The 18,018-nt window shown below is 46.2% G+C and overlaps 1 protein-coding gene across 1 annotated transcript in view; it reads right to left on the minus strand.

Annotated features, from left to right (window-relative positions):
* Positions 1–18,018, minus strand: part of LOC140719223 (complement factor B-like) — a 231,626-nt gene that overhangs the window by 12,736 nt on the left and 200,872 nt on the right. Inside the window, exons 14-15 of the mRNA XM_073033681.1 lie at positions 13,437–13,516; positions 13,009–13,121 (exon numbers count right to left, since the gene is read on the minus strand). Coding sequence (XP_072889782.1) covers positions 13,009–13,121; positions 13,437–13,516 — 193 coding nt within the window. The remainder of the gene's footprint in view (positions 1–13,008; positions 13,122–13,436; positions 13,517–18,018) is intronic.

Below are 18,018 nucleotides of genomic sequence, written 5' to 3' on the forward strand. Positions count from 1 at the left end.
CACGAGGTTAATTCCTGGGATGTCCGGACTGTCTTACGCAGAGAGGTTAGAGAGACTGGGCTTGTACATGCTGGAATTAAGGAGATTGAGAGGGGATCTGATTGCAGCATATAAGATTATTAAGGGATTGGACAAGGTAGAGGCAGGAAATATATTCCAGATGCTGGGAGAGTCCAGTACCAGAGGGCATGGTTTGAGAATAAGGGGTAGGTCATTTAGGACAGAGTTAAGGAAAAACTTCTTCTCCCAGAGAATTGTGGGGGGTCTGGAATGCACTGCCTCAGAAGGCAGTGGAGGCCAAGTCTCTGGATGCTTTCAAGAAGGAGCTAGATAGGTATCCTATGGATAGGGGAAATCAAGGGATATGGGGACAAGGCAGGAACTGGGTATTGATCGTAGATGATCAGCCATGATCTCAGAATGGCGGTGCAGGCTCGAAGGGCCGAATACTCTACTTCTGCACCTATTGTCTATTGTCTATAACTGTGGTTTCCCACTCCCCAGGAAGGTGAAATGGGAGCATTCTCAGAGAATTTACAATCACTTTTGCAATATACACAGACACAAGGTGCATATGGCAGGGAATTTAGAGGTTTACAGACTACAAGTCTACCCTGCATGTCAGTGACCAGGGTATCTCACTCTCTGAGTCCAAAGCTAGAGGCCACAGTTTAAGAATAAGGGGTAGGCCATTTAGAACAGAGTTGAGGATAAACTTTTTCACCCAGAGAGTTGTGGATCTATGGAATGCTCTGTCTCAGAAGGCAGTGGAGGCCAATTCTCTGGATGCTTTCAAGAAAGAGTTAGATAGAGCTCTCAAAGATACTGGAGTCAAGGGATATGGGGAGAAGGCAGGAACGGGGTACTGATTGTGGAAGATCAGCCATGATCACATTGAATGGCGGTGCTGGCTCAAAGGGCCGAACGGCCTACTCCTGCACCCATTGTCTATACCAGGCAGTACATTCCAGGCACCCAAGAATCTGTGTAAAAAAAACTTATCCCTCACATCCCCCTTGGACCTATCCCTCTCACCTTCAGTTCAAGCCCTCTGGTGTTAGACACTTCAACCCTGAGAAAGAGATAAACTCAGTCCATTCTAACTATGCCTCTCATAATCTTGTACACCTTTGTCTGATCTCCCATCAGCTTCTGGCGCTCCACAGAAAACAACCCAAGTTTAACCAGGCAGAATCATGGTGAACCTCTTCCGCACCCTCTCCAAAGCCTCAACATCCCTCCTATGGTGGGGCAACCAGAACTATGTGCAATACTCCAGATGTGGCCTCAACAGAGTTTGACAAAGTTGCAACTTCGCCTCTTGACTTTTGAACTCAATGCCTTGACTGATATAAGCAAGTGTTCCATAAGCCCTCTTAACCACCTTATTGACCTGTGCAGCCACTATCAACTAGCTATGAGACTGGACCTGAAGATCTCTCTGCTCAGCAACACTTAAGGACTTAGTCCTTAACAATGTACTGTCTCCTTGCATTTGCCCTACCGAGGGGCAACGCCTCACATTTATTTGGGTTAAACTCCACCTGTCATTCCTCTGCCCATATCTGCAACTGATCTATATCGTGCTGCATTCTTTGCCCGTCTTCTACACTATCCACAACTCCACCAATCCTGGTATCATCTGCAAACTTACTAATCCACCCATCTACATTTTCAGCCAGGTCATTTGTATACATCACAATGAGCAGAGGTCCCAGCACAGATCGCTGTGGAGCATCACTAATCACCAACCATAAGTCCCTTTAACCACCACTCTCTGTATTTTATTTGCAGCTGTGGATGCCAGATCATTTGGTCAATTTAAGGCAGGGCTAGATCGGTTCTTTACTGGACATGATATCAAAGATTACGGGAAGGAGGCCGGGAAGTGGGGCTGAGGAGGGGCAAAAAAGGATCAGCCATGATTAAATGGTGGAGCAGACTCGATGGGCCAAATGGCCTAATTCTGCTCCTATATCTTATGGTCCTGTGATATCTCCCCTGATGCAGCTGTGATAGTGCAACTACCCCACCCCCCTTTTTTAACCTCTATCTTTTCTAAATCTTCAGAAATCTGGTATATTAATCACCCATTCCCTTATCACTCTCAATGATGGTTACAGCATCGTAGTTCCATGTACTGATCCATGCTCTAAGTTCATCATCCTTACCCATAATACACCTGGCATTAAAATATACACACTTCAAACTATCCAAACCATTATTTCGATTTTGCTTTCCCTGATCTTCTTGTCTGATCCTTCCCTTACTGACCTGGGGCTCTGCTTCCCTAACCCCTGCAAGATTAGTTTAAACTCTCCTGAAAAAGCATCAGCAAACCTCCCTGCCAGGATATTGGTTCCCCTCCAGTTCAGATGCAATCCATCCCTCTTGACAAGGCCACCCTTTCCCCAGAAAAGGTTCCAATGATCCAAGAACTTGAAGTCTTCTCCCCTGCTCCATCTCCGCAGCCACTCATTCATCCATGCTATCACCCATACTTCCCGCACTAGCCCGTGGCACAGGGAGTATTCCGGAGATTACACCCTCAGAGGTGCTCCTTTTCAGCCTTTATTATAACTCTATATTCTCTCTTCCTCTTTTCTACCTATGTCACTGGTGCCAATAACCACCATGACCCCAGGCTGTTCCCCTTCCCCTTTTAAGAATATTCTGCAGCTGCTCCAATATATCATGGACCCTAGCACCCTAGGTTGGGTGCATTTCCTGCAGATGTGGTCATCCGGAAAACCATCCAATATCCCAAATTCCCACGTCCGACAGGAGGAGTATTCCATCCTGAATACTCCCTTACCTCTTCTGAACTATGCTTTCACCTGTTTATGCTGAAGCCTGTTTAGCCACTCTATCACTGGCAAACTCTGACAATAGCCCCTCCACTTGAGCCTACCTTCCTTTTAGTTGCAGTTGAGTTTAGGCCTCTGATGCCAATACTCACCGCAGCTTCGCAGCCCAGAAAGACCGGCCTTCCCCGAATCTGCTCCTGTTGTGCTCACTCTCCGGACTTGTGTGGTGCTCAGACACTGACACTCACTTTCCCTGTGCCTGAGCCACTGAACAAAGACCGGATTTACCTGAGTCTGCCCTTCCACTATTTCCACCAATCATCTCAACATTAATCCCCCCTCATACAGTCCCCCTTTCCAGACCTCTTAATAGATCCCTATCAAGTCATGTCTTACCCTCCTTCACTCCAAAGAGAAAAGGTTTGCTCAACCTATGCTAATAAAAGATGCTCCCTAATCCAGACGACATCCTGGTAAATCTCCTCTGCTCTCTAATGCTTCCACATCCTTCCTATGAGGCAACAAGAATGGAACACAATATTCCAAATGTCTGACCCTGTTCACACAAGACAGACAGACTCAGGACAGACAAAATGCTGGAGGAACTCAGCAGGCCAGGCAGCATCTATGGAAAAGAGTAAACAGTCATCACTTTGAACCAAGCCTCTTCATCAGGACTGGATGACCTTTGCCTTGTGTAGAAGAATGAGGAGATCATCGATAGGAATTACAGGGAAGTAGTTATCCCAAGGATGCAGAAGGCAGGTAGCTGGGTGACTGTCAGGAGAAGGAATGGGAAGGTGAGTAGGCAGTTAGTGCAGAGCATCCCTGTTCATTCCCCTTGAATGAGTACACTGTTTTGGATACTGTAGTGGGGGATAACCTCCCGGGGGATGCCACTGCTACTGAGATGCAGAAGGGAAACAGGGAGAAGAGCAGAGCAGTAGAGATAGGGGACTCGATAGTCAAAGGAACAGACAGGAGATTCTGTGGACGTGAAGAAAACACCCAGATAGCATGTTGCCTCCCACATGCCAGGGTCAGGGAAGTCTCAGATCATGTTCACAACATTTTGGAGGGGGAGGGAGAGCAGCCAGATGTCTTGACATAGGAAGGAAAGTCAAAAAGGTCCTGAAGAGAGAATTTAGAGAGCGAGGTAGAAAGCTGAGAAGCAGGACTTCCAAGGTAGTGATTTATGATCGCTGCCTGTGCCTTGTGCTAGTGAGGGTAGAAACACGATGATTTGGCAGATAAATGTGTGGCTGAGAAGCTGGTGCAGGGGGCAGGGCTTCAGGTTCTTGGATCACTGGGATTTCTTCTGGGGAAGGTATGACCTGTACAAAAGTGACAGGTTGTACCTGAACTTGAGGGGGACCAATAATCTCACGGGCAGGTTGGAGAGGGTTTAAACTAATTGGGCATGGGGATGGAAATCAGAGCGAAGGGACTCAGGATAGGACAGGTGGTTAAAAAAGCAAAGAGAGTGTGCAGTCAGAATTTCAGGAAGGGCAGGCAGATGATAGGATATAATTACAGCCAGTAGGGTGAGTATCAGTGCATTAGGGATGCAGAATCAAAAAGGGTAGCAAATAAGGTACTCAAAGTGTTATATCCCAATGTGCAGAGTGTAAGAAATAAGGTGGATGATCTTGTTGCACTTTTACAGATTGTTGGATATGATGTCATGGCCATCACTGAATCGTGGCTGAAGGATAGTTGTATTTGGGAGCTGAATGTCCAAGGTTACACACTGTATCGGAGGGATAGGAGGGTAGGCAGAGGGGGTGGTGTGGCTCTACTGGTAAAGAATGGCATCAAATGGGTAGAATGATGTGACATAGGATCGGAAGATGTTGAATCCTTGTGGGTTGAGTTAAGAAACTGCAAGGGTAACAGGACCCTGATGGCAGTTATATACAGGCCTCCCAGCAATGGCTGGGATGTGGAATACAAACCACAATGGGAAATAGAAAAGTCATGTCAGAAGAGTATGGTAGTTATGATAGTCATGGGAGATTTCAACATGCAAGTAGATTGGGAAAATCGGGTTGGTAATGCATCTCAAGAGAGTGAATTTGTTGAATTTGAAGAGATGGCTTTTTAGAGCAGTTTGTCTTTGAGGCTACCAGGGTATCAGCTATACTGGATTGGGTGTCATGTAATAAACATGAGGAGATTAGGTTAAAGAACCCTCATGAGGCAGTGATCACAATCTGACTGAATTCAACTTGAAATTTGGTAGGGAGAAAGTGAAGTCTGACGAAGCAGTATTTCAGTGGAGTAAAGGAAATTACAGTGGTATGAGAGAAGTAAATTGGAAGGAGCTGCTGGTAGGGATACTGACAGTTTCTGGGAAAAATGAGAGACGGTGCCAGATAGATGTATTCCAAAAACAAAGAAATACTCAAATGGCAAAATAGTACAACCATGATTGACAAGGGAAATCAAAGCTAATGTAACAGCAAACGAGAGGGCGTACAATAAGCTAAAGTTAGTGGGAAAATAGAGGATTGGGAAGCTTTAAAAAATCTACAGAGAACAAATAAAAGAATCATTAGGAGGAAATGGCATGGTTCCAGAGGACTGGAAGATTGCAAATGTCACTCTGCTATTTAAGAAGGGGGCAAGGAAGCAAAAAGGAAATTATAGACCTGTTAGCTTGACATCGGTGGTTGGGAAGTTGTTGGAGTCGATTGTCAAGGATGAGGTTACGGAGTACCAGGAGGCTTATGGCAAGATAGGCCACACTCAGCATGGTTTCCTTAAAGGAAAATCCTGCCTGACAAACCTAGTGCAATTTCTTGAGGAAATTACAAGTAGGCTAGACAAGGGAGATGCGGTGGATGTTGTGATTTGGATTTTCAGAAGGCCTTTGACAAGGTGCTGCACATGAGGCTGCTAAACAAGATAAGACCCCATGGAATTACGGGAAAGTTACATATGTGGATAGAGCGTTGGCTGATTGGCAGGAAACAGAAAGTGGGAATAAAGGGATCCCATTTTGGTTGGCTGCCGGTTACCAGTGGTGTTCCACAGGGGTCCGTGTTGGGGCCACTTCTTTTTACGTTGTATATCAACGATTTGGATTATGGAATAGATGGCTTTGTGGCTCAGTTTGCTGATGTTACAAAGATAGGTGGAGGGGCCGGTAGTGCTGAGGAAACAGAGAGTCTGCAGAGAGACTTGGATAGATTGGGGGAATAGGCAAAGAAGTGGCAAATGAAATACAATGTTGGAAAGTGTATGGTCATGCACTTTGGTAGAAGAAGTAAACGGGCAGACTATTATTTAAATGGGAAGAGAATTCAAAGTTCTGAGATGCAACGAGACCTGGGAATTCTCGTGCAGGATGCCCTTAAGGTTAACCTCCAGGTTGAGTCGGTGGTGAAGAAGGCGAATGCAATGTTGGCATTCATTTCCAGAGGAATAGAGTATAGGAGCAGGGATGTGATGTTGAGGCTCTATAAGGCACTGGTAAGACCTCACTTGGAGTACTGTGTGCAGTTTTGGGCTCCTTATTTAAGAAAGGATGTGCTGATGTTGAAGAGGGTTCAGAGAAGATTCACTAGAATAATTCCGGGAATGAGAGAGTTAACATATGAGGAACGTTTGACTGCTCGTGGACTGTACTCCTTGGAATTTAAAGAATGAGGGGGAACCTCACAGAAACATTTTGATTGTTAAAAGGCATGGACAGAGTGGATGTGGCAAAGTTGTTTCCCATGGTGGGGGAGTCTAGTACGAGAGGGCATAACAAGGATTGAAGGGCACCCATTCGGAACAGAGATGCGAAGAAATTATTTTTAGCCAAACGGTGGTGAATTTGTGGAATTTGTTGCCACGGGCGGCAGTGGATATGAGTAGCCAGGCCATCAACGGTTATGGTGAGAAGGTGGGAGAGTGGGACTAAATGGGAGAATGGATCAGCTCATGATAAAATGGCAGAGCAGACTTGATGGGCCGAATGGCCGACTTCTACTCCTTTGTCTTACGGTCTTATGGAAAAGATGAAATATAGACAATAAACAATAGGTGCAGAAGTAGACCATTCGGCCCTTCAAGCCTGCACCGCCATTCTGAGATCATGGCTGATCATCTACTATCAATACCCGGTTCCTGCCTTGTCCCCATTTCCCTTGATTCCCCTATCCATAAGATACCTATCTAGCTCCTTCTTGAAAGCATCCAGAGACTTGGCCTCCACTGCCTTCTGAGGCAGTGCATTCCAGACCCCCCACAATTCTCTGGGAGAAGAAGTTTTTCCTTAACTCTGTCCTAAATGACCTACCCCTTATTCTCAAACCATGCCCTCTGGTACTGGACTCTCCCAGCATCTGGAACATTTTTCCTGCCTCTACCTTGTCCAATCCCTTAATAATCTTATATGCTGCAATCAGATCCCCTCTCAATCTCCTTAATTCCAGCATGTACAAGCCCAGTCTCTCTAACCTCTCTGCGTAAGACAGTCCGGACATCCCAGGAATTAACCTCGTGAATCTACGCTGCACTTCCTCTACAGCCAGGATGTCCTTCCTTAACCCTGGAGACCAAAACTGCACACAATACTCCAGGTGTGGTCTCACCAGGGCCCTGTACAAATGCAAAACAATTTCCTTGCTCTTGTACTCAATTCCCTTTGTAATAAAGGCCAACATTCCATTAGCCTTCTTCACTGTCTGCTGCACTTGCTCATTCACCTTCAGTGACTGATGAACAAGGACTCCTAGATCTCTTTGTATTTCTCCCTTACCTAACTCTACACCGTTCAGATAATAATCTGCCTTCCTGTTCTTACCCCCAAAGTGGATAACCTCACACTTATTCACATTAAACGTCATCTTCCAAGTATCTGCCCACTCACTCAGCCTATCCAAGTCACCCTGAATTCTCCTAACATCCTCATCACATGTCACACTGCCACCCAGCTTAGTATCATCAGCAAACTTGCTGATGTTATTCTCAATGCCTTCATCTAAATCATTGATGTAAATCGTAAACAGCTGTGGTCCCAATACCGAGCCCTGTGGCACCCCACCTGCCATTCCAAGAAACACCCATTCACCGTTACACTTTGCTTTCTATCTGCCAACCAGTTTTCTATCCATGTCAATATCTTACCCCCAATGCCATGAGCTCTGATTTTACCCACCAATCTCCTATGTGGGACCTTATCAAATGCCTTCTGAAAATCGAGATACACTACATCCACTGGATCTCCCTTGTCTAACTTTCTGGTTACATCCTCGAAAAACTCCAATAGATTAGTCAAGCATGATTTGCCCTTGGTAAATCCATGCTGGCTCGGCCCAGTCCTATTACTGCTATCTAGATATGCCACTATTTCATCTTTAATAATGGACGGTAGCATCTTCCCCACTACTGATGTTAGGCTGACAGGACGATAGTTCTCCGTTTTCTCCCTCCCTCCTTTCTTAAAAAGTGGGATAACATTAGCCATTCTCCAATCCTCAGGAACTGATCTTGAATCTAAGGAACATTGGAAAATGATTACCAATGCATCCGCAATTTCCAGGGCCACCTCCTTTAGTACCCTAGGATGCAGACCATCTGTACCTGGGGATTTGAAATATGAGAGCAAGCTAACAAATAATATCACTGTGGATAGTAAAAGCTTTTTCAAGTACATTAAAAAAAAAGAGAGATGAGAGTGAATATAGGACCACTAGAAAATGAGGCCGGAGAAATAATAATTGGGGACACGGAGATGGCAGATGAACTAAATGAGTATTTTGTATCAGTCTTCACTGTGGAAGACACTAGCAGTGTGCCTCATGTTGTAGTGTGTGAGGAAGAGAAGTGGGTGCAGTTACTATTACAAAGGAGATGTTGCTCAAAGTGCTGAAAGACCTAAAGGTACATGTCACCTGGAGCAGATGAACTGCACCATAGGGTTTTGAATGAGGTAGCGGCAGAGACTGTGGAGGTATTAGTAATGATGTTTCAAAAATGTTTGGACTCTGGCATGGTGCCAGAGGACTAGAAAACTGCAACTGTCATTTCACCCTTTAAGAAAGGAGGGAGGCAGCAGAAAGGAAATTATAGACCAGTTAGCCTGACCTCAGTGGTGGGGAAAATGTTGGTGTCAATTGTTAAGGATGAGGTGATGAAGTACTTAGTGACACTGGGTCAAAGTCAGCATGGTTTCCTTCAGGAGAAATCTTGCCTGACGAACCTGTTGGAATTCTTTGAGGAGATTACAAGTAGGACAGATAAAAGGGATGCAGTAAATGTTGTACATTTGAATTTTCAGAAGGCCTTTGAGAAGAAGCAACACATGTGACTGCTTATCAAGTTAAGAACCCATGGTAATACAGAAAAGTTATTGGCATGGTCAGAGCATTGGCTGATTGGTAGGAGGCAGTGAGTGGGAATAAAAGGATCCTTTTCTGGTTGGCTGCCAGTGACTAGTGGTGTTCAACAGGGGTTGGTGTTGGGACCACTTCTTTTTATGCTGTATATCAATGATTTAGATGATGCAATAGATGGCTTTGTTGCCAAGTTTGCAGATGATACAAAGTTTTGTGGAGGTGAAGTTTTGAAAGTTGAAAGGCCTAGACATAGTAGATATTTCTTGAACAAGAAGGCACAGCATCAGGATAGAAAGGTGTAGATAGTGTTGAGCAAACAGGTAGGCTGCTGGAGGACTTGGACAGATTTGGAGAATGGGCAAGAAAGTAGCAAATGAAATACAATGTTGGAAAATGCATGGTCATGCACTTTAGAAAAAGTTATAAATGTGCAGACTATTTTCTAAATGGGGAGAAAATCCAAAAATCTGAGATGCAGAGGGAGTTGGGAGTCCTTGTGCAGAACACCCTAAAGGTTACTTGCAGGTTGTGTCGATGGTGAGGAAGGCAAATGCAATGTTAGCATTCATTTCAAGAGGTCTTGAATACAACAGAGAGATGTGATGCATATAAGGCACTGGTGAAACCTCACCTTGAGTATTGTGAACAGTTGTCTAAGAAAAGATGTGCTGGCATTGGAGAGGATTCAGAGGAGGTTCACAAGAATGATTCCAGGGATGAAACGGTTATCATACGAGGAACGTTTGATAACTCTGGGCCTATATTCTCTGGAAATTAAAAGGAGGAACTCACTGAAACCTTTCGAATGTTGGAAGGCCAAGACAGACTAGATATTTCTTGGACAAGTAGGCACAGCATCAGGATGGAGAGGTGTCCATTTAAAACAGAGATGTGGTGAAATTTCTTCAGATAGAGGATGGTGAATTTGTGGAGTTTGTTACTACAGGCAGCTGTGGAGGCCAGGTCATCGGGTGTATTTAAGGCAGAGATTGCTCGGTTCTTGATTGCCCACTGCATCAAAGTTTACGGGGAGAAGTCTGGGCAGTGGAGCTGAGGAGGGCAAAAGGGATCAGGCATGATTGAATGGCGGAGCAGAATTGATGGGCCCAACGGCCTAATTCTGCTCCTGTATTCTGGCCTTATGGTCTTTAAGACTGGAAAAAAAGATGAGAAGGCAGGGTGGAGGGACGAAGGAAGTATAAGTGGGTAGGTGATAGGAAGAGGGAGAATGGTGAAGCAAATGGGGGGAAGTTGATTGGTGAAAGAGATAAAGGGCTGGAGAAGGGGTAATCTGATAGGAAAGGGTAGAAAACCATGGAAGAAAGGGAAGAGGGAGGTGCATCAGAGGGAGATGATGGGCAGGCAAGGAGATAAGGTGAGAGAGGAAAATGGGAATGGGGTATGGTGAAGAGGAAAGGGAAATTACTGGAGGTTCAAGAAATCGATGTTCTTGCCATCAAATTGGAGGCTACCCATAATATAAGGTGTTGCTTCTCCAACTGGAGTATGGCCTTATCACGTCAGTAGTGGAGGCCAGGGAATGACATATGGGAATGGAAATGGGAAGTAGAATTGAAATGGGTGGCCAGAGGGAGATCGTGCTTTTTTTCTGGCAGATGGAGCATAGATGCTTGGCGAAGTGGTCTCCCAATCTACGGTGGGTCTTATTGATATACAGGAGGCCACACCGGGAGCACTGGATACAGTAGATAACCCCAACAGACTCACAGGTGTAGTGACGCAGTCAGGGCCAGGGAACTTAAAGTTATTGAAAAGATCCAGAGTGTGTTATGTCACGGATGTAGGTAGGAGGGGAAGAGGGTTAGTAGTGCGAGGAGAGGGGAGTACTGGAAAGGTGGGGTGGGAGGAAGACAGAGTCTCTGAGGACCCGAGAGCTGATGGTGGGACCTGAGAGAGACAGAGGGTCCAGTGTCAGCACGTAAAGTTCTGGGCTGGAGGTGCTGTGGTAAGTTCCAGGCTGAAGTCGGAGTTGGCGGTTGCGCAAGAGGTGCTTTGAAGGTGGCCGAAGTCGTTGATGGCAGTGGAGTCTGGGTTCTGAATCTGGTTGGGACATCGGCAGCAGGGATCGCGGTCTGTGCCTGCCAGTGTTGGAAACAGCAGGCTCTGTAGTCTATAGAAGGGCAACCTTCTGATCCATGCCAGATTTGAGAAAGGCGAAGAACCAGCCACTGAAAGCGTGGATTTATAACTTCTGTCACCTCCAATGGGATCCCACCACCACCCCCCCCCCCCACACCCCTGCCAACCACCACTTTCCACTTTCCAAGGGATCGCTCCCTACACAACTCCCTTGTCCATTTGTCCCTCTCCACTGATCTCCCTCCTGCCATTTGTCCTTGCAAGCGGAACAAGTGCTACATCTGCCCCTACACCTCCTCCCTGACTACCATTCAGGGCCCCAGACAGTCCTTCCAGGTGAGGTGACACTTCACCTCTGAGCCTTTTGGGATCATATACTGTGACCAGTGCTCCCGGTGTGGCCTCCTGTAGGACCAAAGGTAGACTGGGAGACCGATTTGGCGAGCACCTACACTCTGTCCACCAGAAAAAGCGGGATCTCCTGGTGGCCACCATTTTAATTCTATTTCCCATTCTTATTCCAACATGTCAGTCCATGGCCACGTCTACTTCCACGATGAGGCCACACTCAGGTTGGAGGAACAACACCTTATATTCAGTTTGGGTACCCTCCAACATGATGACATGAGCATCCATTTTTTAAACTTCTCGAATTGCCCCCCTCATCATTCCTATTTCCATCTCTCACTGCATCTGCTTACCTGCCCATCACCTCCCTCCTCATTTCCCTTCTTCTATAGCCTTCTATCCCCTCCTATTAGATTTCCCCTTCTCCGGCCCTTTATCTCTTTCACTAATCAACTTCCCAGCTCTTTACTTCACCCCTTCCCTCCCCCTCCCAGTTCCACCTATCTCCTACCTCTTTGTACTTCCTCCACCCCTCCCCCACCTTCTTACTCTAACTTCTCATTTTTTCCAGTCCTGATGAAGGTTCTCAGTCTGAAACATCGACTGTTCATTCTTTTCCATAGACGCTGCCTGGCCTGCAGAGGCTTCTCCAGCGTTTGGTGTGGCTTGGATTTCCAGCATCCGCAGAACTTCTTGTGCTGGTGACAAGCGTTGGTCCTACAATCACTCAGGCTTGGACAGCAGCTCATCTGCTTGGAATCATGACGCCCTCTCAACACAACTCAGCTCAGTCCTAGCACCTTCCCAGTTGCCGGGGAATCATTAGTCATTTCAATCCAGGGGTTAGAACATAGACCGGAACAGAGAAACAGGCCCTTTGGCCTATAATGTTGTGCCACAGATCCAATTAAATTAGTAACCAAATGGGCAATGAAACTACCCCTCCCCTCCCCCTACACAATGTCCATAGCCTTCTATTTCCCCCACATTCACTAAATGTCACCTAAAAGTCCCAAATGGTTCTGCCTCTCACCACCCCAGGCAGCAGATTCTAAGCACCTATCACTCCCAGTGTAAAAAAAAAACTTGCTCCTCTCATATTAAACCGTCTCACTTCTCTTCCATTCCAATCCTGATGAAGGGTCTTGGCTTGAAACGTTGACTATTTACTCTTTTCCATAGATGCTGCCTAGCCTGCTGAGCTTCTCCAAAATTTTGTGTTATTTATTTTTTTGAATTTTCAGCATCTGCAGATTTTCTCATGCTTGTGACAATATTCCAAGTGTGGTCTAACAAGAGTTTTATTGAGTTCCAACATTATCTCACAGTTCTTGAAAGGAATACCCCCAGCATACCATACACCCTCTTAACCACCCTGTCAACATGCATGGGAAATCTCAAGGTCATTGTTGACTTTCACATACCCCTTCGATAGTTTTGATTGTCACGTGTCCTTGTGTCTCTTTCCTGGTCGTTGCTCGGTTCCGCTTCACAAAGCTAGCCTGAACTAGCTGGTCAGTGGGCAGGAGTAGCCTCTCTGTGAGACACCAGGAATTAGGCAGATGTTACCCCCCTTGCCACTGCAAACCCATCCCCTCCCCTCGGTAGGTCCCTGCAGAGAGGGAAGCCAGAAACATTGCAATACCCCAAAACTAGGCGAACAAGTGCACACTCACACCCCTTTCCATTTCCCCAACTCGCTCCCTCTGCCCTCTTATCTCTCGCTCCAATCCCTCCTCTCTCTCACTCACACTCACTCTCTTCTGCAAATGTACCCAAGCCATGCCTTCCCACAGGCACTGGGACCCAACTGAACACGCTCCAGCCTTGGGGAGTTCCGCCCTCTCCTTACCGTGATCAATGCACTTGGTCTTGGGGTGAGGCTTGCGCAAGGCGCGAGTTGTCTCTGGTGTGCACGGCAAGCAGATGGACCTGCGGCAAGAGGGCAGCGTCAGTGGGGGCAGTGATCAAATCCAGCATCGCCCCAGTGCCCAAGGACGAAGCAGGAAACATAGAGGAGGATTCACCCAAAAGCAGAGCAGCGGAAATGATTCAGCCATGAAGGGCAACTTAAATAACCATAAAGTAACAAGCCATGAGGGGGCCACAAACCAAGAGAGCACAGAAAATAAACACAACAGGCACTGAGGAAAACTTTAGGCAGGGAGGGCAAAAGCTCGGAGCAACTGGTTAAGGTCGGCTGGTTTGATAAGGACTGTGGATGAAAACTGGGGTTTAATAGGCTGCAGGTAACGAGTCTGGTATGAATGGCAGGCGGATTCTGTTACCAGGTGGAGGCAGAGCGGTGTTGGCATGCGACGTGTCAGCAGGTCTCAATAGGAGCAGTGCTGACACTTCAGACTTTCAGTTTAGAGTCAGAGTTTGGTGGGTGGGGGGAGTTGTGTTGGAGTGTTTGATTAGCCACATTTTTATTCGTTGCAGTTGGAAGCCAAGATGGCGGCACGACGCAGTTTGCAGCGGCCGCTCCGGAGCTGATATCTGTTATTTGTTAAGCAGGGTGCCGTGCACAATCCTAATTGGATGAAAAACAGATGTGGAGCACGGAGGAACATCTGGATTTCTCCAGGAAGGCCTTTTTCATTACTGCTGCTGTTGTGAGGTCCGGGTCTCTGCTGAGAAGAACAGGCCCCCAGTCCTCGGGGTCGTGTTGCCGGTGGCCATTGGCGGGGCGTCATAGTGCGCTTGGTAGAGGATCGTGCTCAGAGAGGTTGTGCCGGAGGGGATGGTCGGAGGCTCGGAGGTTCGACGGACTCGGAGTCCGCTGCAGTCGGGGCGCTTTCACTGTATGCTGTGTCTGCGACGCTGGGTCCAACAGCGCTTTCATTGAGTGCTGTGTCTGCGAGGCTGAGTCCGGTGCTGTGGAAGCCCATAGCGGGGGTATTCCCTTCTGCTGCTGGCGTGGGATGACGAGTCTATCGGGACCCTGAAGACTTGTGGAAACTGTGTGGTGGTTTCTTTTGAACTTATAATCTTTTAACATCTTTGGACTATTTTTACTGTGCCCATGGTCTGTTTTTTTTAAATCAATTATGATATAGTCTGCACTATTGTAACTATATGTTAATTATATGTAACTATGTGGTTTTGTGTAGGTTTTGTAGCTTTAGTTTTTGGTTTGTTGGGTGGGAGAGTTGGTCTTCTGACTTGGTGTGTCTGGGTAGTCTTGTTTTGTCTCGTGGGTTTGGAGCTCCTTTCCGGGGAACGCGCTAAGATGGTAGCGCAACATTAGTACATGGCAGCCTCTCCGGACTCTGGATTTGGGGATTACCAAACGTTATGTGGATTTTCTGGTGTAGTCTGTTTTGTCATGTGCTTTTGTGATATCATTCTGGAGAACGTTGTCTCATTTTTTAACTGCATTGCATTTGTGGTTTCTAAACGACAATAAACTGAAACTGAACTGAACTGAACTGAAAAAGACATGGGAGCAGTATTGGGCCATTCTGCCCATTGGGTCTGCTCCATCACTTCATCATGGCTTATCCATTTCCCTCTGAAACCCATTCTCCTGCCTTCTCCCCGTAACCTTTGACAGCCTGGCAAATCAAGAGCTGATCAATCTCCGCTTTAGAAATACCCAGTGACTACGCTTCCACGGTAATGAATCACACAGACTAACCTTCCTCTGGCTGAAGAAATTCCTCTTCTTCTCTGTTCTAAATGGATGTCCCTTTATTCTGAGGCTGTGCACCTTGGTCCCAGGCTCCCCCACCTACTCTACCTAGACCTTTCTACATTCGATAGGTTTCAATGAGATTACACCCCTCACACCCCATTCTTCTAAACTGATGCGAGTACAGGCCCAGAGCCATCAACTGCTCCTCATGCATTTCACTCCTGGAATCATTCTCATGAATCTTCCCAACGTCACCTCATCCTACCTTCGACGAGGGACCCAAAACTGCTCACGATATTCAAAGTGAGGCGTCAGCATTACAGTATTCCAGCCCTCTCAAAATGAACACTATCATCACAATTGCCTTTGTCATCACTGACTCAACCTACAAGTTATCCTGCAGAAGGGCTCCCAAGTCCCCTTCCACATCACATTTTTGAATTATCTCGCCACTTTCATTCCTTCTACCAAGATGCATGATTTACCAACACCACCAGTTATTTGCCTATTCTCCTAAACCATCTAAATCCTCCTGAGGTCTCCCTGCCTCTCAAACTATCTTCACATTAGCTGCAGATGTGGCCACAAATCCAACAATTCCATCATCCAAATCGTTGACATGCAACATTATAAGCAGCGGTCCCACCACAGACCCCTGTGGAAAACCGCTAGTCATACTCTTCACCTCCTGGCAATCAGCCAATGCTCTCTCCATACAGTATCCCCTGTGTAATACCACAGGCCTTCTGAAAATCAAAGTACACAACATCCTTTTGTCTATTCTGCTTGATATTTAGAGACATAGAGTCATGGAAATGTACAGCACAGAAACAGGCCACTCAACCCATCTAGTCTCTGCCGAACCGTTTATACGCCCAGTCCCATCAACCTGAACCCGCACCATATGGCCATTCATACACCTACCATCCAATATTCACTTAAACCTTGAAATTTAAATCGCATCCTCCACTTGTGCTAGCTGCACATTCCACACTCTCAAGAAGTTGCCCCCATGTTCCTCTTAAACATTTCACCTTTCACCTCTAGTTCTAGTCTCACTCAACCTCAATGGAAAAGGCTGCTTGCATTTACACTCTTTATACCCCTCGTAGTTTCCCCTCATTCTTCTAAAATCTAGGGATTGAAGTCCTAACCTATTCAACCATTCCCTACAACTAAATTCCTCAAGTCCCACCAATATCCTTTGCTCTTTCATTCTCTGTGCTCTTTCAACAGCATTTGCAACTTTCCTGTAGGGAGGTGATCAAAACTGCACACAACAGTTGAAATTAGGCCTCACCATCTCATTCAACTTCAACATGGCATCGCAACTCTTGCTCTCAGTACTTTGATATTTCAAAGCCATATGCCAAAGCTTTCTTTCCAAACCTATCCAACTGTGACACCAGTAACAATGAATTCTGGACCTGTGTTCACAGATGCCTTTGCTCTACCTCACCCCTCAGTGCCCGACAGCTCACTGTACGAGGGGTGATTGATAAGTTCGTGGCCTAAGGTAGAAGGAGATGAGTTATACAGCTCTCATTACATGCACGTGCAGTTCAACACTTTGAGTGATCATGCAGAAAGTTTGAAGTTAGTAATTTTTGTGGTATTTCCGTTCCAGATAATTGAAAATTGCAAGTAAGCACTGTCTGAGAAAATGGATCTTAGGCCACGAACTTATCAATCACCCCTTGGATAAAACCTACCCTGGGTGGTCCTCCCAAAATGCAACACCTCACATCCGTCTGCATGAATTTCATCTGCTGCTGCTATTTTTCCAGCTGGTCCAGATCTGTTGCAAAATCTTTCTCACTGTCCAGTACATCCCCAATCTTGGTGTCATTCACAAATTTGCTGATCCAGTTTACCACATTATCATCCAGATATAGTTGACATAGACATAAGACATAGCATCAGAAGTAAGCCATTCAGCCCATCGACACTGCTCTGCCATTCCATCATGGCTGATCCCAGATCCCACTCAATCCCATACACCTGCCTTATCACTGTACCCTTTAAAGCCCAGAACGATCAGAAAATGAGCAACTTCTGCCGTAAACAAACCCATGGACCTGGCCTTCACTGCAGCCTGTGGCAGAGCCATTCCACAGATTCACTACTCTTTGGCTAAAATAATTCCTGCTCGCATCTGTTCTAAAAGGTCACCCCTCAATTTTGAGGCTGTGCCCTCTAGTCCTGGATACCACCACCATAGGAAACACACTCTCCACATTCACCCTTTCAACATTCGGTAGATTTGAATTAGATTCCCCCACATTGTTCAGAAAATTCTAGTGAGTACAGGCCCAAAGCTGCCAAACACTCCTCATATGTTAACCCCTTCATTCCCGGAATAATCGTTGTGAGCCTCCTCTGGACTCTCTCCAATGACAATACATCCTTTCTGAAATATGGGACACAAAACTTTTGACAATACTCCAAGTGCAGCCTGAGGTACATCTTATATTTTACATCTTACATCTTATAAAGGCTCAGCATTGTCTCCTTGCATTTATATTCTATTCCCCTTGAAATAAATGCCAGTGTTGCATTTCTCTTCTTTGCCACAGACTCAACCTATAAATTAACCTTCTGGGAGTGACATTTACAATCTTTCAGTCCTCTGAGACCTTGTCAGAATCAAGTGAATCTTGAAAGATCAGAACCAATGCATCCATTATCTCTTCAGCAACCTCTCTCAGGACTCTGGGATGTCGTCCATCTGGTCCGGGTGACTTAACCACTTGAAAACCTTTGAGCTTGCATGCTCCTCATACCCCGACACCCCGGC

Source organism: Hemitrygon akajei, chromosome 2, assembly GCF_048418815.1.
Source record: "Hemitrygon akajei chromosome 2, sHemAka1.3, whole genome shotgun sequence".
In the NCBI taxonomy this organism is placed as follows: Eukaryota; Metazoa; Chordata; class Chondrichthyes; order Myliobatiformes; family Dasyatidae; genus Hemitrygon; species Hemitrygon akajei.